Source organism: Dunckerocampus dactyliophorus, chromosome 10, assembly GCF_027744805.1.
Source record: "Dunckerocampus dactyliophorus isolate RoL2022-P2 chromosome 10, RoL_Ddac_1.1, whole genome shotgun sequence".
NCBI lineage: Eukaryota > Metazoa > Chordata > Actinopteri > Syngnathiformes > Syngnathidae > Dunckerocampus > Dunckerocampus dactyliophorus.
Genome location: NC_072828.1, coordinates 21,690,571 through 21,717,393, shown reverse-complemented (window position 1 = coordinate 21,717,393; position 26,823 = coordinate 21,690,571). Strand labels below are relative to the sequence as shown.

The window sequence follows — 26,823 nt, the reverse complement described above, 5'->3', positions numbered from 1 at the left end:
TGGAAGGCGCCATAATCCAACTCAGTGTGCTCACTGAGTACACTCAGACGGTAGGCTTGGCTTGCGCAAGTCGAGAACAGATGCTCACAGCAGCCTCGTCTTAATTTTCTGCCCTGTATTTTATCAGGAAAACAATTGGAATCATCCAGAAATAGGTTTAGAATACATTTCAGTGAGCAAATATTTATATTTATATATATTTTATGTTATTTGTTTTTTTTTAGGCCCTGCCTCATTTACCTCCTCTGACTGCACATCACTGGCTCAAGGTCACTTCATCTGAGAAGCACATTTTTATTGAAAAAGGGAATACTTAACTACAGTCGCAATCTTGTTAGACGTTTCAAGCTCAATCATGTAATAAATTGAGTTACCAAATAAATATTGATACTTTTTAGCACCTAAAATAACCTGTTTTTATTATTTTTATACCCAATCAATATAGTCAGTGACTAGTTTGGTTAAGGCATGGTAAATAGCCATGACCTGACCATTTGTGAAAGAAGACCTGCAGGACCCCTTTGGTGAAAAAGTGAATCTATACCTCGACAAAAAGAAAATAACGAGCCTTCATGTGATACAACAACAGTACGTTCCATTACATTCACCCTCAGGCTACACCTTAACTCAAAAACACAGAAATGCAGCATTTGCATGACCACTTGCATGCATCAATGTCTTCTATCTCAAAGACACATTCACACAGCATGCATGGGACAGAAGAACACAGTTGTTTACCATCACTCTTAATTAAATTAATCATTCCAAAGAAGTCCATTTTAGATTACAATAAAAAGTCTGATCCTAGGATATGGTTTCTCATTGTACACCTGCACCACCTGAACCATGTTGTAGACACTAAGCTTTCTTTACACTGTTCTCTTTACTTGTCTTGCTGCTGTAACAAGTAAATTTCCCCGCTGTGGGATAAATAAAGTACATACAACAACTACAAGTACACTAGCCTCAGCCCAACTCCAAGACCATCTTAAGTGTACTTGATAATGGTATTTGGATGATTATTGAAAGCTGAGTGTTTGAGATGAGCACAGTCTCTTTAGCCTAATTACTATGGGTACCTGCAGTACCTGTAGTGTGCTGATAAAAGCATGTGAAATGATTAATACAAAACGTGTCAATATCGAGGGAAAACAAGATTAAAAAGAGCTAATGTGTCTGTCCATAAATTAATCATGCTCATCAGTGACGGAACCCTGAAATCGCTCTTGTGTTAGACATGCACTTGAGCTCCCTCACTGACTAAGATGAAACCCCACACCCAGTTTTGTTACTCTCTATACTGTATGTTCATTGAGTAAAAAAGAAAACACATCTCATTTTGCCTCATTTAGAACGTTTAACTCCTATTAGAGAGAAACAGAAATGGCATACTTTGGCTAAGTAGTAATTATAACAGTCGGCCAGATTCCCCTTGAGGAGGTGTGGGTGGGCGCGGTTCATTAGTGGATGGGAGTGCAGAAGTAGGGTATAGAAATCTGGCCCTTGTAGACCTATGACAATAATTAATGTTGCAAAGCTGCCAAAAATGCAGAATGAGGGGATTTATTGCCACAATGAAATGTAGAATGAGGAACGGACGAGCAGGGGTTAATAATCTTGGGGGTTGTTATAATGAGCCCAGCTGATATCTCAATTGTCGGGGAGTGGGGGAATAGCAGTACAATGTTAGAAAACTGCCATTGTGCTCAATATCGGAGATGAAAGAGGTTTGAGGCATATGTTGATCCTTTAAGGCCATTTTTACATCCAGCTGAATTGTCAATTTGACTCCATGAAATTGGATTCTCATTTTAAATCACAGCTAGTGGAAAAGGGAAACTATTACTACTCATGGGATGATTGGTTGCTGGAAAATGCAGCGTATTTGTATGCCACATGTATATTTGGATTTAAACTTAACAAAAATGGAAAAAAAAACAACTGTTTTAATTTTACTCCCATTTTCCAAACATAGAATAAAACACGTAAGGTTGTTACAAAAGACATTCAGGTGTTTACCAGGCAGTTGAGATGCATGTTGTATAGGCGCGCTTTTAACTGGTAACAGTTAAGTGCTTAAAATGTAATTACAGGGAACCCTCGTTTATCACGGTTAAATGTTTCCAGGCTCACAAAGTACATTTCCGCAAAATAAGATTCCTTATTTATAAATGGAATATTTTCGTAATTAGAGCATAGTGAACCTGTTTAGGACCTAAATTTGATTATTAACATTATTAGAGCCCTCTAGACATAAAATAACACCCCCTTTGTTACCTTCGCATTACTGAATATAGTACACATAATAACAGAAAATAAAGTATTTAACGCATAAATAAGACGTGTGCTTGTGTGTGTTGCTAGAAATGTGTTCCCTAGGGGAATCGAGTAGCGGGTAGGGTTGGGCATGGTTTGAATTTGAACTATTCTCGTTCTGACTCCTATTCCTCGTTTCGATTGCGGTTCCTAACGATTCTCGATTCTGATGCTTTTACGAGACGGGGCCATACACGTTTATTAATTAACTTTTTTATCAATTTAAATATGAATTTCTCACAAGACTATTTCCAACCAGTATATAACTATCAAACCGTTCAACTAGAATATAAATGTTATGAAGTTTCTTTTCACAGGAGTACACTTTCACAAAAGTAAGATGTTTACTTGTGAAATGGAGTACAGTATACTTTGTTTGTTGCCTCAATGTTGGTGTAAGCTATTTTTTACGACACCCTTATTTTGTTACCTCGAATAGAGGATGTAGCCCAAATCGCTCTTATTTTGAAGGGTAGGAGTGTGTTGTGCAAGTTGAGAAGGTACCTTGAATGTTGCTAACAGAGACGGATTGTGCACATGAATAAACTTGCCTAGTTGTAGCCGTAGCGCCCGTCCTTTATTGACACCAAACTTCCACGACATCAGCAGGCATCCTGAAACCTTTGATTACATGGTACGAGACAGACGCCATTTATTGTTTGATTTTCCTGATACTGATTGCTTAGAGGAAGTTCAACGGACACTCTTGTTATTTCTACACCATAAATCCTGAGGTGTTTAATCATGTTGGTTGGGCATCCTGATATCAGGATATCATTGTGTTGCAAATGTTGCACTGAGCCGACCGCTCTTTTTAATGAAGTTATGCTAAACTTTTTATGCACTTCATCTTTGTCAGTGCTTGCCGGATTCTTCTTTGTTGGTATTTCTTCCGGTCGAAGAAGTGGGCATCGAAACTAGGAATTGAAATGAAAACATTTCATTCTCTCGGGAGAATCGCAATGTTAGACCTGGTTCCCATCGATGTTTGGGACTCGATGCCTAACCCTAGTAGCAGGATGGACAGGAACATGTCAGGGGTTCAGAGTTATGTTTTAGCTTGGTGTGTGTTACGTCTGTAACAGTAGTAGGATTTTTATTAGGGATTTTTATTATTGTGCCGGTTTTGAAATAGTTCAAACCTGCCATAAAAGCCTGTTGTTCCGGCGATCAAGTCTGGTACTTGTGTGTCTCCCGGAACATGACAGTAATATTACTGAGACAGAGTGATCAGTGTTCTAGGTATTATCACATCTTTCACTGTGTCTTCTGAATGCCTTAAATTTGTATTTTTATTTATTCAGCCATTTTTATACTTCAAAATGCTAATTTCAGGTAAAAAAATATGTACAGTTTGCGAAAATGTGCTTTAACTAATAATAGGCCATATTCAACCATGTCACTGCATGATTTATTAATTATTATATTTCTTAAAAACTGCAAAGCTGCAAAATTCAAACCGCGATTTAGCAAGGGACTACTGCAATTTCAAAGAAACACCCCACAACGTCTCACTGGGTTGTTTTGCAGAGAAATTTACACCTGATTAACTCAGACTTAATCAGGTTCTCCTCCGAAATCGGCTGCAAAGTAAGTGATGTGACAGGTGAGTATGAAGGCCAAGCAAGAACTTGAATGTGTTTACGTTCTACACACGGGTAGACATTCCTTGTATTAAGAGCATGTGAGTTGCACACTCCCATAAATGGTCCTGGCTTACGCAGTAAATTGAACTTAAACCTTAAACTGCTTTCTGTTAAGCTACATACTTGTGATTGTGGTACTTAGTTTCCTAGCTGAGATACCAACGGCTTCTAAAATGCACTTAAAAGTTAGGATGGCACAAGGGTCTTATATAGTTGTGATTTCCCAATGTTTCTCTATTATTAGTTAAACATTTTTCTGTGAAGCATTCACAAAGTGGACTAAAAAGCCCCTGAGTATGTTAGTAAGCAGGCCAATATTGATATCTTCAAATGGTTTTGGTCCACTTTGATAGTATTCACACTTGATGAGATGAGCCCCATCTATCAGAGCAAACCAAACCCAATCTGTTAGCACAGCCTTGAGGCCTCATTATGCTTTAGCACAGTCAGTACACCAACCCTGCTGATGACAGCTGAGTGTGTGACTTGCAATTCTCTGCCAAAAAGCTAGGCGCAGTGTTTTCCTGAGAGTGAGCAACCACAACTCTGGATGATTGGCTATTTAGCTTTCTGTGTAGTAGTCGTGAGCAATAGCGACAGAAGCGTATTTTCATTCATGAATTGTTGGACATCCGCCAATCCTTGTGATGGGTATGGTATGGTATTACATAAGTGGTCATATTTGCGAATTTCTTCGGTGAGATGCTCCTTAATTTCTCTGTTGTTTTGTATGTTTTTGCAGATTTAAAAATGGTGCTTTCATACAACGGAAATACAGGAAAAGCTATATACGGGACTTGATGTACTAAAAAAAAGGCGACAAATCAGAGTTATGCGGTCCGCGTCGGCATTGACGCAAGGTTAAATATTTTTTGGAGGTGCACGTCCAGCTGTAACGGAGGGTTGAGAAGGGGAGGAGTGAGCCGTTGTTGCCTATGGTGGCGCCGTGATGCTGAAGCATAATAAAGCCTTTAGTGTGTCCCTCCTATTGTGACCATTTCAAGGACCTCTGCAATTATCATACTTTTTAACCCCTTCTAAAGGAGTAGTGGCAATTCACCTTTCTGTGTAATGCCCAACATATCATGCACAAAATGTGATTAATTAGTTATATGTGGAAAAATGGGAGTCAAAACAAAGTTATTGTGTATTGTGTATTGAGCTTTGTTCAGGGTTTTCATGTGGCGGTCTTATAGTATGTTACACACTAAACAAACATTGTTATAGTGCAAGTTAGAACTACCCACAGCTCCGAGAAAAAACAGCAGTACAATATCCCCCGCATAATCAATTCTTGTTCAGCCTTTTGCTGTTTCATCTATTTCAAAACCTGACTGCAGCACAGGGTTAGCCTGGGTTCAAGAATTGGGTGATGGCAACATATAGATGCTATGGGAACACACGGTATGCTCAGAGTGGGAACTTAATGCTATTTGTAGCCGGTCAAATGTGATGAAAACACATAAACTGAATTCCACAATTGCTCAAATCCTCCTAATAATGACATAAGGCGCACATTACCTTGGCCACCACTGACTTATCAGCTTACTGGCCTATAATAGCTTCCTTCAGAGGCCGGGAGGATGTTGCTGAATAATAGCACATTTTCTAAATCACTAAATTGTAAAGTATTTTCTGCTACAAACCACTGAGGGCACACATAGACGTGTCTGTGTTTAAAGCCACAAATTAAGTCATATTAATCAGGCAGGTGGGCGTACGTAGACTTGTTAAGTCACACTCAAGCATGCACACACACAAACACACATAACGATCACATCTACACACAACAATCGTAGAAGGAGAAGCCAGGAGGGAAAGCAGGCAAGCAAAAAAGCAAAAACAACACAGCTAGAAGTCAAGATAACTCACCGATAGGAATGACTATCCCCAAGACAGCTACTGTGATGTTGTTGCCTATGAGGTAGTGATCACTCGCAGCTGAGATGACAAGAAAGAGCGAGAGAGAGAAAAACACAACTTAGCCCCAAGTTCTTTTCAAAATCATCCCCAAAGACCTTGCTAGAGAGAAAGGAAAGCATGTTGCAGCAAGGAAGCATCATGTTGGAAATGTGTGCAATATAGGCTACTGTATAAGGGCTAGATATTCTTATTTTACTCTAAATTACAACAAAATACCTTACATTCATTCGTGTTAACCGTCCACCCATTTATGAGTGTAATTCCTTATTTGAGTTGAGTCACAAGTTTAGTAAAGTGTTTCGTTTAACTGTTTCAGTTAGCAGCTATAATGAAAGAAGAGTATAACAGGAGATAGAATAACAGACACAATTACAACAACAGGATTAGACAAAAAATACAAAACCAATTTCTACCAAATTTTCTAGAGGGTGGCACATGGACCAAGGAAGGATCCATTACATTTTAGTGAGGATCTGGCTCAAGGAGATAATGCAGTACAGGTATTTGTTACGGTTTGCGTGACTGTTGCATCAAAACAGCAAAGAATCATGACGGCACCCCATATCTGTTTGTAATCCTCCATGAACTAGGAAGTAGTCTATTAAATAACTAACTGATGGACAAACACAAATGCAGTTGACCTTCAGTTTTTGTACACCCCGGTTTTCGTAGGATTATGTTTTCGACAGAAATGATTGTCAAAAAATATCTTGGTTTTCGTACACCATCTTGTTGGTGACTCAGTCTCCGTGAAGATTGGACATTGGTTCTTTCAGATTTGGGACAGTATTGACAGATTCCGGCTAGGGAATAATCATCTTTGTTATGTGTGTGTCATTTATTTTTTCCTACAACACATGCAGAACGAAGACTAATTCCCCCTTCTTCTTTCTAATAAGCAATGTGCGTCAACTTCTGATGAGGTGTTCAAGCCCGCCGCGTATTTCTGAGTGTTTTGACACCATGACGCCAAACGAAGCTGCAAGTGCAAGAAATTTGATACAGAAAGTGACAAACACCATCGAATTCAATAAAGAACTCAAGAAATGAAGGTATCCTCCATTACCACAGGATTGTCATGTAAAAGTAAGAACCTTTATAACGCAGATTGCAGGAGATTGGTTTAATGGAGACACATAACAGAAAGGCCCGTTGTGGTGAAAACAAAACTCTCAATTTACCGGGTCAATCGACGTTCCTACCCTCACCTATGGTCATGAGCTTTTGGGTAGTGACCGAAAGGACAAGATCACAGGTACACCTGGACGCCTCCCTGGGGAGGTGTTCAGGGCACGTCTGACTGGTAGGAGGCCTCGAGGAAGACTTTGTTGAGACCCGTTGAGACTATGTCTCTCAACTGGGCTGGGAACGCCTCGGGATCCGCCGGGAGGATGGATGGATGGATGGATATAACAGAAATCAAGCCGGGCAAGTGTGTGTAATGGATTGTACCTGCTGCTGAAATTTATAATAAAGTTCAAGTATCTAACCGTCCACTCTTGAAAGTGAAGTTTGTAACCGACTGGAGTGAAATAGCGTCCATGTGGCTCTTCCACCCCCTCCCCTCCTTCCTCTACTCATCACCGTTTTCACCGACAAGTCTTCAAAGAAGGTAAAAGTTAAATGTTCATTTATCCATTTAATGTATCATTTATATGCATTTAGCATTATTTTCTGTATGTAAAACTATAATTACTCTTTTTTTGTTCATATTTATTTGTGTCTGGAACGTATTAATTAGATTTACATTATTTCCTATAGAAAAAAATTGCTTCGGTTTTCGTCTGACCTTTTGGACGAGATTAATGACGAAATCCCAGGTTCCACCGTATATTCCACAACTGTTTGTTTTCTAATTGTCTAACATTTCAGCCCTGGTGGAGCTCTGCTCTCTACTAAGTGATATTCTAGTTAAAGAGTTGTAGCTATAGCCATCCATTGCATGTGGCCATTTAATTATCGATAAACCAGGGTTGTGAACGATACACTGATACGACCAAATATCCAATTTGACAAGCAAGAGATACAACTGCTACTCGATTGATGGAAGAATAAGCCATAAATGCTTAGATTAATCGATTGTAGGGACAAGCACTGGGTATCGCAAGACTAGCCGTCGGTTTACAGCATGACTACAGAACAACACGAGAGCCCGGGCTGGGCGTGAACAATTATGACTGAAAACGAGAAAGGATGTTGATAGTAGCAGCAATAGTACTACTGTCAGTACTATTACTGTCAGAATGCCACTCTTATAGAATTAAGTTCTATATTTTATAATGCAAGATTAATGTCTACAAACAAATGTTAACAAATGTTAACTGTAGAATCGTATGGAATCAAATGGTATTGTTCTCATACTGTATTGACACGTTCTGTTGTTAAAATATACAGTATCATTTTTTAATTGTACCATGTATCACAATGAGATAAACAACCCTACAACCCTAAAAACTACTTATCCAGTGGTGGCATCACACATTTATACTGGACTTCATTCCCTTTCCTCCCTCTAAACCCCAACAAGTTGATATAAACTTTTGGTACAAATTCTGCTTCGAGCTTTCCAATTAGCAGCAGACTAGCCATTAGTAAGAGTGATATGATGGCCCTAATGAAGTCTCAGGAGAAGATTAACAGAAGTGACAATAGTGCTAGTAGCCTTGCATACTGATGCTGCTCAAGTAACTATACTAGGTTCCGAATCAGTTGTAATTAAGGAGATAACACAAAATTAAAATAATTGTGTTTTGTCACTCATGGGCTCCCCCTATTGTTAACAAACATACTTTACCATAAAACGACTGGCCTACATTCAGAAAACACACAAGGGTGAATATGCATTTTCTTACATAACAACTCTGGATAAGCTGCATTTTGTGGTCCGTCTTTTCTCAGTAAAGACTCCCCCCCACAGAAAATTAAACACATTTGCGTTTCTTAACTTTTTTTTTCAAATGGACTTGCCAAAAAGAGCTGTTAAATATATAACATACAGCAAAAAACAGCTGCAATTTAGATTCCACAGAGCATGAAATATACCATTAATGTTGTTCAAGACAACAATCACCAATCAGCTCAAATGGAGTTATTAACTGTCTTTTGAATTAAACTGAATTACATTATATGACACAGTAATCCAACGTATTTTGCGTGTTCTCCAAGTACGTTCCAATTATGTGACTAACTTTACTTCATACTGTTTTACTCATTACTACATCAAATACAGTAAATGTTGCCGATCATCAAACTAATGTAAGTATTAGTCAATGACAACACAACTGAACACAAAAGGCAGTTTTGTGTTCAAAAATCCAAAAATCCAAATGTTAAAACAGAACTTAACTGAGTTTAATTGAGATCTGTCAGTCTGGAAAGGTTATAAAAACATTTCTAAAGCTTTGGGACTCCAGCAAACCACAGTGAGAGCCATTATCCACAAGTAGCGAAAACATGGAACAGCTGTGAACCTTCCCAGGGGTGGCCGGCCAGCCAAAATTACCCCAAGAGCGCAGCGACGACTCATCCAAGAGGTCAAAAAAGACTCCACAATAACATCCAAAGAACTGCAAGCCTCACGTGCCTCAGTTAAGGTCAGTGTTCATGACGCCACCATATGAAAGACACTACGAAAGACGAAAACCACTGCTGAACAAAAAGAACATTAAGGCTGGTCTCAATTTTGTTAGAAAACATCTTGATGATCCCCAAGACCTATGTGAAAATACTCTGTGGTCTGACGAGACATAAGTTAAACTTTTTGAAAGGTGTGTGTCCCATTACATCTGGCGTAAAAGTAACGCCACATTTCAGAAAAAAAACATTATAACAGTGGTAAAATACGGTGGTAGTAGTGTGATGGTCTGGGGCTTTTTTGCTGCTTCAGGACCTGGAAGACTTGCGGTGATAAATGGAGCCGTGAAATCTGCTGTCTACCAAAAAATCCGGAAGGAGAATGTCTGTTCTTGACCTCAAGCTGGAACAAACTTAGGGTTCTGCAGCAGGACAATGATCCTAAACACACCACCAAGTCTGCCTCTGAATGGCTGAAGAAAAACTAAATGAAGACTTTGGGGTGGCCTTGTCAAAGTCCTGACCTGAATCCTATTGAGATGCTGTGGCATGACCTTAAAAACCTTAAAAGATTTGTTAGTGCATATGTGTTACATGTAATAGTTGCAGTTTACCTACACCCCCCGCCCCCAAACAATCCCTAGGCTTTATCTTCCTGCGAAACGCCAGCCGTCTCTCAGCACATGTGTAACAGCTGACTTGACAGTGTGCACTGAGTTGAAAATTATTACGCATGGCCCGTAGGGATGGAGACATGACTTGTTCTTGCCCCATTTTCTACTCAGTATCTGCTTCAGCTCTCATTTGGAGAGCTTATAGTGAGGGTGAGGAAGCTGACAACCTCTGAGACGAGAAGAAATAAGTTTGTGGGTAAGAAAACAACAACAAAAAAGCAACCACCACACAGCATCCAAAAGTTATGAGGCAAGTTATCGTTCTCTTTAATTTGCTTCAAAACAACTTTTGCCTCATTTACCACACATATTTCTTTCATACTCGTAATTGCTGACTTTTCTGCCTGTACAATACACTAACGCCCTTTAACTGCACTGGACTGCCATGTTTGTTTTTAAGCTCTCTTCATATTTCTTTTCAAGAATTTCACGAGTCTATATATTCAATGTCACCCATTTTGCCTTTCCTTCCAACTTTTACACAAACAACTCCAAGTTGTCCTTTGCACGTTGACTGTGCTTCTTGACTTTTAAACCGTATTATCTGCTTAGCAAAAAAAAAAGCTTCCCGTATCCTGGCAGATATTAATGATTATTTAATATGACTGTGTGTCATGTGCAATCAGAAGATACTTTTTGCATGTACAGTCAAACCTCGGTTAGCATATGCCCCGGTTAGCGTGTTTGTCGGTTAATGTCAAAAATTTACACCTAGGTTTGCGAAGAATTTTCTGGTTAGCGTACAATATGGTGTGCCTAGAACGGCTAGAACGTATTAATTGGATTTACATTATTCCTTACGTCTTTTATCTGGTTAGAGTACGTTTTGGTTAAAGTCAAACCTGGAACAGACTAACGATGCTAACCAAAGTTCCAATGTATATTAATGCACATTTTGTGCAATTACTGCAGGTTGTACGTGTATACTTTAACTGTGTGTAACGGATGTCAAGTGGTGCAGCTGTGAGAAAGTGTGTTGGTGGACATTGAGTTGACAGTTGGGGCTTTTAGCTGAATGGCTAGCGCTCTTGACTGTCATTCTGCGGAGCCAGGTTAGAGCCCTCGCAGAAGGTGAAGCTGACTGGACCAGCCAAGTTACATGTGTATCGTGTTCTTCCACGAGTAGCAGTATGTTGCGACTGGATTTGTACTGTTCAGCTATTTTGGTATGCACTGTAGTTGTGGACCCTGAAGGTAGCATACTGACCCACAAGTTGTACACAAAAACCACCATTTTTCCAGCAGTTTATCACAATAAAAGAAAAGTTTAGCGGTTGTGTTTATTAATGTAGAAAAACACTGATTTATGCAAAGGCTTATTATTGCATGAGATTTGACAAACTGTGATTTTTCAATTTTGTTTTATGTGTCTCTGCAGGAAGATTCTCCTCCCTACAAGCACAATTAAAGCTTAGCGCTTTGTAAACCATTGTTGGTGCTGTTATAAAGCACCTTTATTGTTTGACTAAGAAACTAACTGTAAAGCAGTGTTTCTCTGCCAATGGCGGTAAAGCTTAATTTGTACATGAATGAGTGAGAGTGAGTGGTGGATGGAGGCAGAGAGAGACAGACAAAGAGAGATGCTGTCAAAAAGTGAGCAAGGACAAAGTGAGCAAGGGAGGTGAACATCGAGAGCGGTAGGGACTGCCGTTAGTTAGTTCTGACAGCTCTGTTACACCCTGCTCATGAGGGACCCACGGCAAGCAGGCTGAACGATACACTCCTGTGTGCCGGTGTTTAAGAGTGAGTGTGAGAAAGAAAAAAAGAGCCAGAGATGAAAAAAAGGAGACATCAGACAGACGAGTTCAAGACTGAAGATGGGGGATGTATTTAAGGTGTTTCCCTGCTGTGATAACGGCTGCTGGCAGACATTACTGCAGCTGTAGTGGCTGCAGAGCATCTCACGTACACACGCACACATACAACACAACACATACATCATGAAATCAGTCATTTCACACAAATTCATGCACTTTGCATCAAACCTGCTCAGGGTGACCCTTACCTCTGTGGGAGAGGTTGCCGTTGCTCTCTCTCTGAATGCTGCTGGGAGCCACTGGGCCCAGTAAGGGTGTGCGAGTGGGTCTCGATGTCTGACTGGTGCTGCTGAAACTGGTCGTCTGTGTACTTGTGGAGGTGGCCCTGAGGTTCTGGGTGGGTTCGGTTGGTTCCAGATGCCTGGTTGTGGTTGTGAGTGTGGTGGAAGCAGCACTAGTGGTGGTGGTGGTGGGGGTGGTGGTAGTTATGCTTGTTGGAACTGCTGTTGTGGGCCGACGTGTAGGTTTCGTTGTTGTGCTAGCTGTGATGGTTGTGGTCGCTGTCGTGGTGGTGGTGGTGGTGGTGGATGGAACTGCTGTTGTGGTTGTTCTTGCTCGGACTGCTCAGCAGAAAAAGAAGTTAGAAATACAGGTATTAGTTACCACCATAATCAGCTTTCAGTCTTCTGAATGTAAACACACATTATAGCAATTATGAAAGTCATACTTATAACTAACCCAATGTAGAGAATATAGCTAAAATAACAATACGGAATTAAGTTCCACGCCTACCAGCGAATGGCACGGCTCCGTCCTACCCCTCCAAACACCTCCTGCTAGCGAGACGTTGATCTTCTGTTCCGATTTCAGATCATCATTTGCAATAAAAGTGACTGCTGTAATTATTACATTCAGCTCCAGAACCCCCACTCTTCAACTGCCATTGTTAACTAGTGACAGAAGCTAACAAGCTAAATGCACAATCCAGGTTTGTGCCGTAAATATGCGTCACACACTTATTAGACGCATCTTAAATGATAAAATACATTAAATACTGTATGATAAAATGCAGTAAATACTGTGGGTACTCAGAACTAATTAATGATAAGGATGATTGATAGAACAGGTGAATCGGAGTCTAGCAGGCTAGCTTGACAAACGCGATTACGTCTGTTGCGGGGTCACCTCCACCTCACTATAAAGCAGATGGTGGTAGTACGAGGCTCCTATGCTCTGCTGGCCGCTGGGTTGTCCCGGTTAGCTGCCGGAGAAGGCGTTACTCCAAGCCTCGTCAACATAATTAACATTGCCTGTTGTAAATTCAGTCAAAACTTACGATCGTATATATATTACTGCAACTTTTGAGGCCAAGTTTTGTTATGTACAAGTTTCACTTTTGCTCTCACAGCAATTATGGTGCATTCAAGGACCGCCGAACAAAGTGTGAAATCTCATAAAAATTGCGGTACATGTATGCTGTACATTTTACCTGTATTATCATGTATTTATAGATTATTACTGACTGAGGGGGGATGAGACTTGCTTTCAGCGGAAAAAGATCTGCAAATTGGCGAATGTGAGGGGATCCACTGTATTGCCAAGTCTAAAGACTGCAATGAGTAGTAAAATCATAATTACTAATCATAATAATAATAATAATAATAACAATTCTCAAGAAATCGCTCCTCTTAGTAATTTGTCAAGAGAACATGATGCATGGCCATCTCCAAACAACCAACGTATATTTACAGTGACCAACCTTCTACAACCTGGTCACATTTTCATATCATTGGAATGACACAAGGAAGTGTCAAAATACTTTAAGCAGTTGTGTTAATGAGTTTTTTTTTTTTTAATGTTCATAATTATTTATATCCTTCATCAATTCTCATATTGTCATCGCTGGCCCCAAATCCCTCATAAATACAGCCAACAACCTCTCACTCTCCTTCTAGTGCTTAGTTATTCTCATTTTAACTCTATGATTGATATTTTCTGTATTTTATTGCTTTATTGCACATTGTATTAATTTAATTTGCTTGCATTATTGTAAAGTGTATTTCAGTTTTTACAAAAGCGATTCTAAATAAATGTATTAATGTTATTATGATAATGTCTGACTTACTTGTGGCACAGCGCCTCATATCAGGTCCCAGCTCCATGCCATCGGGACAGGCACAGGTATATTTGGGGGAGTGGTCTGTGATCTGAGGCGCCTTTAAACAGAGGTACTCACAGCCACCATTGGGCAGACTGCCCGTGTTACAGGTGTCAGGGGCTAGGACACACAAAAAACAAAATTAGGTCAAAGGAATATTAGCATTTTACGATACACATACGATGCACAGCACATGAAACAGAATACATAAAATACCTTTACATATTTGAATATACCCGTAATTTCCAGTGTATTTAAACCGCTTTGAATCCTGCGGCTGAATTTGTGGTCACGTTCTGGTCCTGTGACATCTTGTGTGCTTTGGATCAGTCATTGTATGCTTTGCGTGCGTGCCCCTGATGTGCGATACCACTGATTTATTTTCCGATTTGATACTGAGTAAAATTCAGTATCAGCGATAACAATCCAATAGTGATACTTTATGCAAATACATTTAACATGTCGGGTAAATTTAAAAAAGTAGTGTATTTCAGATCAAAGCATAGCTCATAAAATATAGATTATACGATATCAGAGTAATTTATTCATTTATTGTAATCAACTGCATATCATTTAGACAAGGTCTCAATAAATTAGTTACTTTCCACTGTGTTCCTGACATACATTACCTCAAATTACTTTAGTATCAATATCGATATTTGATTTGAGAATCGATTTAGAGCCTAAAGATCTAGTATCGGAGGCATGGCTACTTCAGTATCGATCCGAACATCACTACTCATCCTGGAGAATGCGTGGAGAGGTGCATGCGATGCGCGGCTTTCAAGTTGAAAGTGATTGATCGAGCGGCTTTTGCTTGGGTCTGTCGGTGGATCTTGGCAGCGTGGAGCGGTGTTGGGAGGACTGCTGTCACCGCCGTGTTTCAGGGGACTGAACTGCTGCACGCTGGGGAGAACAGCATGAGCGCGCGGGGCTGATTTGCCTCAGGCCGGCGGTGACACCGGTAGCGACATCAAAAGTTCGGTTACAACACTTGAAGAGGATGACTTTAGTGGTTTTAGTTCTCAAGAGGAGAAGGAGGACATCGATGAATGAAATAATATTTATTTAATTTATTTAAATGCGTAACATCTGTCTCTGTACTAAATATCCCATGTTACGACGTGGACATCTGCGGCTTATGGACATATGCAAAATCTTTTTTCTCTTTAAATTGACTGGGTACGGCTTAAATACCGGTGTGCTCTATAGTCTGGAAATTACGGTAATTCCATTCACAAACCATAATAGTGCAATTTTTACATGTTCTGTCCTTTTCTATAATTTGTGAAGCAAAATATAATCTTACGACAGTGTTTGGCATGTGAACGCAAGGCTTTAAAAATACTGGTGAGCCCACAGGAAAGCTATATTAAGAATTAAAGACCAGCCCTACTTTTGGTCAGTAGCATCAGCATTAAAGTGTAATTGGAAACACCAGAAACATAGTGTGGAAGAGTGAATGTGAACGAACCAGGGATTGAATTCATCAGGGGGACTTTGAATATCGTCATTTTAGTCGTACAAACCTCAGTAGTGTCATTAGGACATGTTGGTAAATCAATAAATAAATAGATGATGTTGACAACACTTTTCCCCTATCCCCAATCTCGATCAGTAGACAAGCATACATGTTTTAAGCCCAACAGCTGTTGTGTTTAATTGTGTGTTAATGATTTGACTGCTGTCTGTATCTAGCGAAGGAGCGGGCCATTGCATGGCTTGATCTACAGTATCTGTCTCTGGCACACCTTTTTTTTTACTTTGTTCCAAATAAAAGGAGACAGAAAAGTAACTGACCACAGTATTAACAATCTATAGTCAGGAAAAAGAAAAAAAAAAGCACTCATAGTTGTTATCCAGTCCATGACTCACAGTAGGGCTTGCTGATACACGATGAAACTTAATGGGCCGATTGCTAGATTGAGGGATTAGTTAGGAGTGGGCTGCCAAAACTTGTACTGTAAATTTCTCGACTGAAATAAAATATTCACATCCCTAACCCAAGACTCAAGTGTGCAGAAAAAAAAGGAAGCTGCTCATGTCATGTGGAGATGTACTAGAAATAGGTCAGGTTGTGGTCGTTTCTGCCTCTTATGTGCAGTTTTAGGAAGCCGTGCGTCAGAGAATTCAAGTGATGCACTAGGAGAAAGCAACATCAGTCACGCAACATCGGAAGCGTGGAACACACTTGGGCCACATATACAGTATTTCAGCAACTGTGGACTTCTGCCTTTTCTGTACTGGACAAAGTACAGTGCACAAAATGGTAGAGGAGCAAAAAAGAAACTGAAATATAATATTACAACGAGGGTGGGGCGATGTTATCAACCAATATTGGCATAAAAATCGGCTCATATTGGTATCATTTTTTCTGTTTATAGTTGAACTGATTGGAATAGTCCAGAGTTTCTTACGTTGCGCTTTACTTTGTTTTAATACGGATGTTTGTGCCGCATAGAAATGTGCAACTTTCTATCTTTCTATCTATCTAATTGGATAGTTTCATTTTGTGGATAGTACGAGAACATGTTATTTTAGTTCAATATCGGTCATGATTTTTTTACATGTTTTTTGTTGAGACAAATGTTCAAAATAAACATGGCACTTTTCTATAACTTACATTGCATAATACGGTATTTGTCTTATTTTGCACAAACGGTGTTTATTTGTGAAATAAATCCAGTGGCGTCAAAGTAAAAGAAGAAAATTGTGTTCATTACACAAGATGTGACCTGACATTAGTTTGCCTATATGAGTATTTGTTGATATCAGTAATGAAGTGCTGGACACTATCAGTATATTGTATGTTGGTAAGACACCCGATACTGAGCATCTCTAATTACAACCTGCTACAGAAAAAGCTGCGATAGCCTCAGTGTACTTGAAACCTCATCTTTCGTGTCTCCCTTCAGCACAAGATCGACAATTAAAATGTGGAATATTAGCTTCAAAGCAGAACTGGATCCAAAATAAATGAAATGAAAAAATGCCAGAACAAAAAGGAGGGATCCCTTTGGTGAGAAATTGTACCAATGAAGTCGACTTAAAAGTAGAAGATAACTGACTGTGATGTATGTACAGTACATGTATTATGACATTATGGCTGGTGAGTTCGATCATTCAACGACTTACTACTGCACATCTGGTTCAGGGTCACCATGATTTTGCAAATTATTAACAGCTAAATGAAGACTGGATTTAGTTCAGAATAACTTGAGAGGGATTATGAAGTTAATTTAGTCTTGTTGAACATAATGGTTCCTTGGCATGCATGTTTAATTGCTGTGATGTCTTTGAGCAGACATCTCTGCCTTGTAATGAGACAATGCAATTAATTCCCTACCAACAAGGGTGCTTTGAGCTGTGATTGAGGGCAGGAAACGAGGCATGAAAATATAAATGCTAATTGTCACATGCCACAGCGCAAAGGACCATGGCGATGCACAACAATAGAATATTTGTAATGGAAATGTGGCATCCATCTCGGAAGCGCAGTGGACCCAAAACTTTGCTCATATACAATTGTCCAATAAAGATTTGTTTTAAAAAGTGATTAATGTGCTGTTTACACAATTTATTATGAATAAATGATGTAATTACAGTCTTAACTAATTAATTGGATTAAATCGATCCGGTTAGAGTATGTTTCGGTTTGAGTCAGACCTACTGGAACAAATTAATAACGCTGAACGAGGTTTCACTGTGTGTCATATATTAATCTACCCTGGATATGACCAAAGTAACCCGTCAAGCAAAAATAATTGGGAGTGTGGAATCATGGCAAACATTAATTGTAATTATAAGTGCTGTATGTTGGGAAAGACAAATACTATATATCATACTGCATGTATGCAGCAAAGCATGAATGTATGCAGGGGGCCTACCTTTGGGCTGTCTCCGTTCATGGAACACCACCAGGTCCAGAGGGTTATTGAGGTGCTCGGCTACCTTCGCTACATCTTTCCCCGTCAGGCGGTTGGCGCTGTATATTGCTTCATCCTCCAGGTCGGTCCAGTATATGCGATCCTAGACAGATATGATCAAATTACACCCAAAAAATGTAGCCCTATAACAGAAAAATGACAAGCTGAATCTGAGTAATTCTGATATACTGTATAAATGCCACTTCAGACTAAGATGGAGAGGAACGATAACCACAAAATAATGATTGAATTGTGCTTTCCAGTGCATATCAACCTGTTAGTCTTCATGCTATTTCCAAAACATAGATGTGGCTTGTGTGTGTGTGTGTGTGTGGTTCCTATACTATTCTATGTATCTCAAGTGGTTTGGTCATAGCTGCAATCTAAGATTTCTATTTGTTCTTGATATTGGTGGACTTAACCTTTCTGAGCTGCTTCTGAATTCTACCCTTTTCAGATTGAGATAACCTTTACTCACATGACAGTAGTGCTGACACATAAAGCAATAAATATCAGCTATGTTGAGATGAAGACTCAAATGTTTTAGGTCGTCTCTGTGGACAACTTTCTCTGCCTTTCGTCAGCTGAAAATTCATCCTGTTTCCTCTTTTACCGATGTGTGAATCAGCCACGTTGCTACCTTGAAAGCTGCAAATGTCAGTATAACACTGAGCAGTGTCAAACCCCTCACAGGATCAAACCACACAACATTTCAGTTCATGAAGATTTACTCAGTTTAACTCGTCTGTGGTTGCCAAGGTGATGGTACATCATCTAAACAGATGCATCAGGCCTTGATAATTTTCCTGGTTCTGTCCCAGAGGAACATTCTGACAAATTTTTGAAGGTTTGTGACTGACATATGTCTCCACACTTGCAGTACAGCATGCATTTTATTTCAGGCCAGAAACACAAAAGACTTTTGGACTTTTGATACTTTGAATGGACTGTTTGATTTCAATCTTTCTTTGACTAAAAAAAAAACTGAATGGTGATGTTGAGCTGATTTGACTACCTCTCACCTCTGTACAGGTATGCCTTGACTGACGGCATACCTATCAGTCAAGGCATACCTGCAATTTCCTACAATTACCAAACCTGCCATTTCAAGTCAACCCACTGCAGAATGCTTTTTTCTGATTTTAAATTCACGCAAAGACATTTTGATCAACTTAATAACACATATTAGTGTCTTTTTATTATAATTGCACTTATTTATTTATTATACTGAGTATAATACAGTACATGAGGAGGAAAGTGAATTTACATTCTGCTGTATATACTGTAGGGCCGCACGGTGGTCCAGTGGTTAGCATGCTGGCCACACAGTCACAGCCTGGAGATCGGGAAGACCTCCCCGTACGTGCGTGGGTTTCCTCCGGGTACTCCGGTTTCCGCCCACATTCCAAAAACATGCATGTTAGGTTGGTTGGCTGCTCTGAATTGTCCATGGGTGTGAATGTGAGTGTGAATGGTTGTTTGTCTATGTGTACCTCGCCTGTCGCCCAAAGTCAGCTGGGATAGGCTCCAGGAAAATGGATGGATGGATGTATATACTGTGTGGTGATGCATACCACACACATGCAGGCATGGAAGGAGAGATGTGAATCCCTGAGCTAAGACCAAGAGGGGTTCGGTGCCCCTGGTTGAGCAGGGACCCTCCGGTGATGAAACCCAAGTCCTTACAGACTGAGCTCCTGTATTTACGCTTCTCATAAGAATTTGGGACTTCATTCCTAATACTCTCGGAAGCTCTGCAGAAGTAATGTAATAGAATATGTAGAAACAATACTTATTTCTTTAGCTTAGAGTTTGTGGACCAGAATGACTTGGTGCTCGTGTGCAATGCCTTCTAAATCTGTTAAAATCATGTACTGGTAGCAACAAAGCAGTGCCTTCATTGTCTATTTCCCCTGCTTTCTTCCTCCTTTTTTCCCTTCTCATCTTTACCTATACCCCCTCCCGTCATTCAGATAGGAGATAAAAAGTAATTCAATGACAGTGAAGATGGAACAGGAAAAAAAACCCCATCACTCTATGCATCACTATATGCTTCTACTATCTAGATTTCCTCAGGGCTTGGTATGGTGGCAGGCGGTGGACATCGTCTGCACAGGTTAATATTACTGTGTGTGTGTGTTTTGGTCAAGGAAGAGGTGTGTTCACATTATAAAAATTATATCCTTCTTCAGAATAAAGAAATATAAAACACTGATGACAAAATGAACCCTAACCGTCCCAAGGAATAAAACCAACATTCATTTCACATAAGAACATGACGCCTAGTCATAGGCATTCAATGACAATGATAGCAGGATCTTAATGTTTTAAAGATTATTATTATTATTAAAAACTAGGGATGCTCCAATTGATCGGCTACGATCAGTATCAGACTATTTCTGTAACAAACCTGTGATCGGCGTATGCCGATAAAGGCCTTTCAAAGCCAATCACAAAAATCGATCGGTGTGCAGCAGCAAACTGTGTCACGTAGGGTTGCCAATTGCCGCGAGAATCAAAACTAGTCTGTAAATCCTCAATGGCTTCAGTTTTATAGCGTGCCACAGGATACAAAACACAAATAGTTGGCAGCTGGAGATGAAAGTTGGAGACCCCTGAAGCATGGACACCAAATGTATTCTGTTTTAAGTTAAGCACCTAATATTTCTATTTAATAAATATATTCATTTGTATTATTTTATTATGTTAATTAACTAAAAAATGAATTATTGAACAATGTATTTCCCATGTATTCATATTACTCCATAACATGCATCAAATTAAATTCAGGTTTGTGTCAAATGATACAAAAATTGTTTCACTGGCCAAAAGCATTTATTTATTTATTTTTAACTTCTTTATTTGAATTTTTGTTCTTTTTATTTTGTGAATACCAATGGTAGTGTATTGGTTCACATTTGTGAAAGCTAGTATTGAGGCAGTACATCAACAGACAGGTTAGGTAATCATAAACTGAGATCATTAAGAAAGATTGCCGAATGCTTTGCTGTGAGCCTGAACAGGAAAAGTGGTCTACATAAAATGGATGGATGGATGATTTAACTTGAAGAGCTGAAGATCTTGAAGTCTGATTGCTATTTCTTTTGCTGCAACTAGGCTGAAACTGTGAGCATTTCTATCTAAGGATAAGGCCCGGTGTCATCCAAGCTTCTGTCTATCGGAACAGGAACTGCATGCTGAGGGATTTTTAATTTAGTTTATATGTTAAGCAGAACAGATTGCACACAAAAAACACTCAGCGTGATTAATCATCAGACATGAACTTGGTTGGCTGCAACACTGGTCTCTCCCAAATACTCTCTGAGCCAAACACACGCACACACTCAGCTGGACATGATGGATGCCACCTCTTTTCTTTCAATTTTCACAATGTGTGCAGCAAAACGAGGAATGAAGAAAGTACTTCCCACTGATCTCATTTCACCCCCTCCATCTTCACTCTGATCTCCACAGGGTTCCTTCTACACCTTGCACATCATCTATATATATTTGATTGGCTCTCTCATTTCTCCAAGTTAGTTTTCATTGATTCTTCTGCTCGAACTCTTCTCTTGTTGGCCCTTAAAAGGTACTTTCATGTCTGAATTTATCTTGGGTTATGTTTTTTTTCAGCCATCGATATCATGTCATCACCACATTGACTCATCATCTTATCTACTTGTGCAAATTGCATCTTCTGGGACCACATTGCCATACTTTTTTAATTCATTAGCCGGGCATCATCATACAATATGTTGAATCCTAGTCATAATTTTAGGAGATTACAAACACAAGTATACTAGATTGTAGCCTCATTTGCATATAACGCATTCTTTGAACCTGCTGATTAAAAACCTGACAAGAAACTCAACATTTAAAGTTGAGCCGCACTCAAAACGTGCTTATTTTCACTAACCATGCACATAGAGAGGAATCACCTATTCTCCCTATAAAGTCTTTGAAAAAAGCTCCAAAAAAACGGTAACAATACTACATTTACATAATGTGGCCTGATTAACCAAGCTATAGCGACATTGTTATAATAGGAGCTAACGCAGAGGAAGTATATTTTTGTCGTAGTAACCTGAGCACTATCCAGACATTACCAGCTCAACGGGCAGTACAAGTTTTGCGCTAAAAAAATACAGCCATCCCATCGGTCGGCATCCCAGTGAGAGCGGACATCGTAAGTGACTGTTTTGTTATGTTCTTATTTTGTCCATGGAACATTTAGCACTAGAGCTACATGCTAACGCTACGAGAATGGCTTAGTGTTTAACTATAGCTGGATCTGCCAAGCACCCAGGAACATTATTCTCTGCCAGGGGGGAGGAAAAGTAAAAAGACCTGCTGTTGAGGTTGCCGAAAGTAGCGCTCGTTGCTCTGGGCGTTGTGAAATCAATGCGCCCAGGAAAGAAGTTCAGGTAATGCTTAAAATGACCAAATATACTATAGGTATTACATGTTATCATAAAGGTGCCTGTTAAAACATGGTTACAGCATGTATATAAAATGATAAAACGTTGCTGGAGATTTTTGGAGGGTTTTTCAGAGGGCTTTACAGGCGGAATGGGCGAATCCCCGTAATGTATTATTAGCTGTCTCGTGCAAGCAGTTTTTCAATAACTAGAATGCACAGAAAAGGGAACGATATGAGTGTTCATATCTCACATAAGGATTGATGGGCAAAATTCCCCCAAAAGTAGAGATTTCCTTTAAGTTCAAGAAACATTACGGCAAATAAAAGCTTACACTCACAATCGCACTCACATCTAAACTGACTAAAAACCACGTTAGTCAATAAGGTTTTACTCACATGAGGTAATTTGGCACCATAAATACAGCCTAGCTCCTTGCTTTCAAGACACTTTAGGTTACGTGTAAGGTAAAGATTGCTATTGGATTTCCAAAGTTCCTGTGCTTTGGATATTATCAGTGTAGCAGAAATCGTGTGCGTATTTTGCAAACAGCACATCCACAATGAGTTTATATCAGACACACACAAATGTTTTTTGTTCCCCCCAGCCCGGATGACGTCATCAGTCAAGAAAAAACGGCTTCCAGGATTCATTTTATCATCACTATGCCTCAATAATGTGACAATTACAACCATGGAATTTCCATTTCACCTACGACTAACAAGTTCAAAATATACATCGAAGATCCTTGTAAAGATTTCTGCAGGTTTGGAGAGCGTGTCATATGCGATAGTTCCGTACCTCAAAAACTGTGAGGGCAAAGGGGTGTCCCAAGTGGTGCTGGGAGGACAACAGAACTCTGCGGTTGTCCCCATTTAAATCCACACTGGACAGCAGATGCAGCTTGGAGTCCACCCAGTAGAGACGCCTATTAGACAAGTCTGGAAACATGAAAATAGAAAAAAAAAAACACTATTCAATAGAGGTTATCCAAGGAGAAATGAACAACGAGGAGCGAGAAAGGGAAGGAGGTTATTCCAAATGAAAAAAACATCTCAGAGGGTGAGAGGTTTATGAATGCACTGGCCAAGTAGCAAACCATCAATCTCGCTGAAAGCTCAGGCCCATGCGCTAAGAAAACACTGATGTGATTGTAATACTGTAATGCCGTTTGACCTGTCTGTTAGTGGGGGATCGTATGTGGACTTTACAAGCCGACTAATTAGGCCTGCTGGATGTTTGGGGACATTTGCAGTAACATTTTCAGAACAGTTTACTTTAGTACTTACAGCTATGCGGACACTGTCGGGCTTAGGTAAACCTGACATTTAACAGAATTGTTTCCACTTGACAGAATAATCTCAGTGGCGGAGTTTGTTCAAATGGATTTAAATGCCATTTTAAGACGCCATACGTACCAGGTACTGTAGGTGAAGAGAATAAACTAGAAATATAGAAACTATATTTTCTCAGCCAACACTGATAAATGTGATCACATACAATACTATGCAAAAGTCTACGGCTATCTATTATGTTTGTCTCGATTCAATACAACACGACCCCTCCATACAAAAAACACACAAAAAAAAAGACTGCTTGGAAAAAAGGTAATTAAAATATTTGGCAAACATATGATGATAATTATTGTGATGCTATGACACTAACATATAACATATTGTTTAAATAACACACTCAATGACCAAAGTAATGCTGCACAATCTAATGACCCAGTACAGGAGCTGTGTATCAAAAAATGGCCATAAAAAGGCAATGTCTCTGTTTTAAAATCAGTTTAAAGCATACTTAACTGATTCAGGTTTAACATCATGATAACATTATTTTTCTGCCCCTGATTAAAATTAATGGCAGCAAAGTGAACATTGTGACATGGTTAATTAAGCCTTGGCTGCATCTGCAAGCACCGACTCATAGTTATGAAATTTTATATACAGCATCATTTCATTATTTTATTGCAGAAAAAGCTATTCACAGATGCCCAACCGTTGGCTCGTGGATCTCTAGGGGCCCCCAGAGCCAAGTTTAAGAATCCCTGCTGGAAAAGAACTGAGGCGCTGTAACTCCTCATCACAACGCTGTCATTCAACCCAGCTGCAAAGTTACAACAGCAACAATAACAACCATAGTTTTAAATTCATATCGAATTTGAGTGTCACTTAAAACTGAGCGTTATCTTTGTACAGGCATAATTTGTGACACATCTTGTAACGTCATTCTCATTAGATTGTGGTCGGAAAGAGTTGAGCTTGCCAACCTTTACTTTCCTGATAAGTTTTCCTTTCTATATGAAATGAGAGACTGTAGAAAAAACATCTACCCCGTTCCCAGGGCTGTCTACTGCAAGTCGGGCCAACTTTCAACAGCTCAGAAACAGAATTTGTTTTCATAAACATGTTGTGACCTCTCAATTCCACAGAGTGTGGCAACTCAATGACTCTGTTTCTCCACAGGCAAGGGCAGTGGAGAAAAATTGGCTGCTGCTGCGAAGGGAGTTGAAAGCGATAATGGGAGGTATCGACAGAACTGTGCGTCTGGCTTATTAATTCAAAGGCCCATATTTGTTGGCTTGATAGATGAGAGGCAGACACAAAGTGAGCTACAGCAATAACAGAAGCTTAGGGGCTGCAGTACCACAGATGTTATCTTCTCAAAAATCCCATCTCTATTAGGGCCTCTCGTGGTCTTGACTGTCCTTCAAATATATTGCCAAAAAAACGGACTCATTTCCTTTCCCTAGATTGTCTTACAGTCTTTCCCATACATTCATTCATTCACTGTGGCAACCCGCTACAAACATATTCCGCCCTGGTGCGCACCTCGTCTAAAAATATAGAGCAGTAGGGATCGGTGTTGCCGACTCAGCGACACTGTCACTATATTCAACAATTCGTGACGCACCAATCAAGAGGTGACAAGATGTATTGCTCTTCTCAGCGAGCAGCGAGTGGTGCTATGGGCCCCTTCCCCATCCAAGACTATGTTTACACTGCTGGTCGATTCCAGTTGTTTTGCTCATATGTGACCTCTATCTGACTTTTTCATGCTGTCCGTGTGAATAGTACAATTCAGATTTTTTCAGCTGCGCACCAGGCCTCTTTCATATGGAAGTGCAAATCCGACTTTTTATCCGATGCTAGTGCAGTCTGAACTTTTGGGTCACATATATCTAAATGAAACGTCATCGAAAGGTGTGTTTGGCGTGCGTAAGTGGTGGAATTGTACTCACAGATGCAGGCAAAATTTGTGCCTACATCTGTGAGAACATGTGACTCTGACGTCTCAGCAAGTTCCCCACAAACTGTCAGAGCCAAAAGTCTTGCCCTCTTCCTACTTAATCTCCTGCGTGAAATATTTTTGTTAAGAAACTGTTGACTCCAGTTGCATACAATCCTTGAAACTGACACAGATGCGGCAGTACAGACCACCAAATGTGACCATGTTTACATCCGTAAACACACACGTGTGTGACATTGCTATTTCATGCGCATGCGCGTCACTTCCCGGTCACATTACGTTCATATTTTACACACATACAAGTCACATTTTTTTGGTAATGTGAACGACGACATAAAAAGATACAATTTTAACAAAATATCCGAATTGGTCATCATACCCCGCAGTGTGATACCTGAAAGCACTCACAGGGGGATCCGTCTTGTTTGTGAAATATAAATAAATAAATAAATAAATAAATAAATAAATAAATAAATAAATGAAAGGAAAGTTCATTTGTAATTCTAAACATATTTGCTTTGCTTTTCATGGTTTTCCTCACTTACAGCAAATGTTTACATATGTACTGTATGTATATGTGCAAATATGTATGAATGTATACAGTATGGATTTATGAAAACTTGACAATTATGTCATTACATCATCACCCCCGCTCCTCTGGTGGGCAGTCCTGTTGGAAACACAACATTCTCTTATATTGTTCAATGTCCTTGTTAGGGTCACTGGTGAGCTAAAGACTATTCCAGATGACTTTGCGTGAGAAGTGGACTAGTTACCAGTCAATCACAGGGCACATATAGACAAACAACAATTCACACACACACATTCTCACCTATTAGCAATTTAAAGTCTCCGATTAGCCTAACATTGATGTTTCTGGAATGTGGGAGGACGCTGGACGACCAAAGAAAACATGCGGATGTTACAACGAGAAGACCAAGCGGCAATTCGAACATTCAATCTCCTGACTGTGAGACTTCATGTGTCATGTCTTCTGCAATTCTTTACCTAGGGTTATTCCATTGGGCCATTCGATGTGCTCAGACACCAGCACCTGTCGATCCACTCCATTCATCCCAGCTTTTTCAATCTTGGCCTGATCTCCCCAGTCGGACCAATACATAAACCTGTGAAAAGATACACAGACACATGAGAGAGTCCCGTTTGTCGTCCTTTGAAC

At 39.7% G+C, this 26,823-nt stretch overlaps 1 protein-coding gene across 4 annotated transcripts in view; it reads right to left on the bottom strand.

Annotated features, from left to right (window-relative positions):
- lrp8 (low density lipoprotein receptor-related protein 8, apolipoprotein e receptor) overlaps positions 1-26,823 on the bottom strand; it is a 167,989-nt gene that overhangs the window by 10,877 nt on the left and 130,289 nt on the right. For all 4 annotated transcript variants that reach the window (XM_054788582.1, XM_054788584.1, XM_054788581.1 and 1 more), the window contains exons 12-17: positions 26,652-26,770; positions 23,193-23,332; positions 17,935-18,076; positions 14,015-14,167; positions 12,138-12,509; positions 5,835-5,903 (exon numbers count right to left, since the gene is read on the bottom strand). In XM_054788582.1, coding sequence (XP_054644557.1) covers positions 5,835-5,903; positions 12,138-12,509; positions 14,015-14,167; positions 17,935-18,076; positions 23,193-23,332; positions 26,652-26,770 — 995 coding nt within the window. The remainder of the gene's footprint in view (positions 1-5,834; positions 5,904-12,137; positions 12,510-14,014; positions 14,168-17,934; positions 18,077-23,192; positions 23,333-26,651; positions 26,771-26,823) is intronic.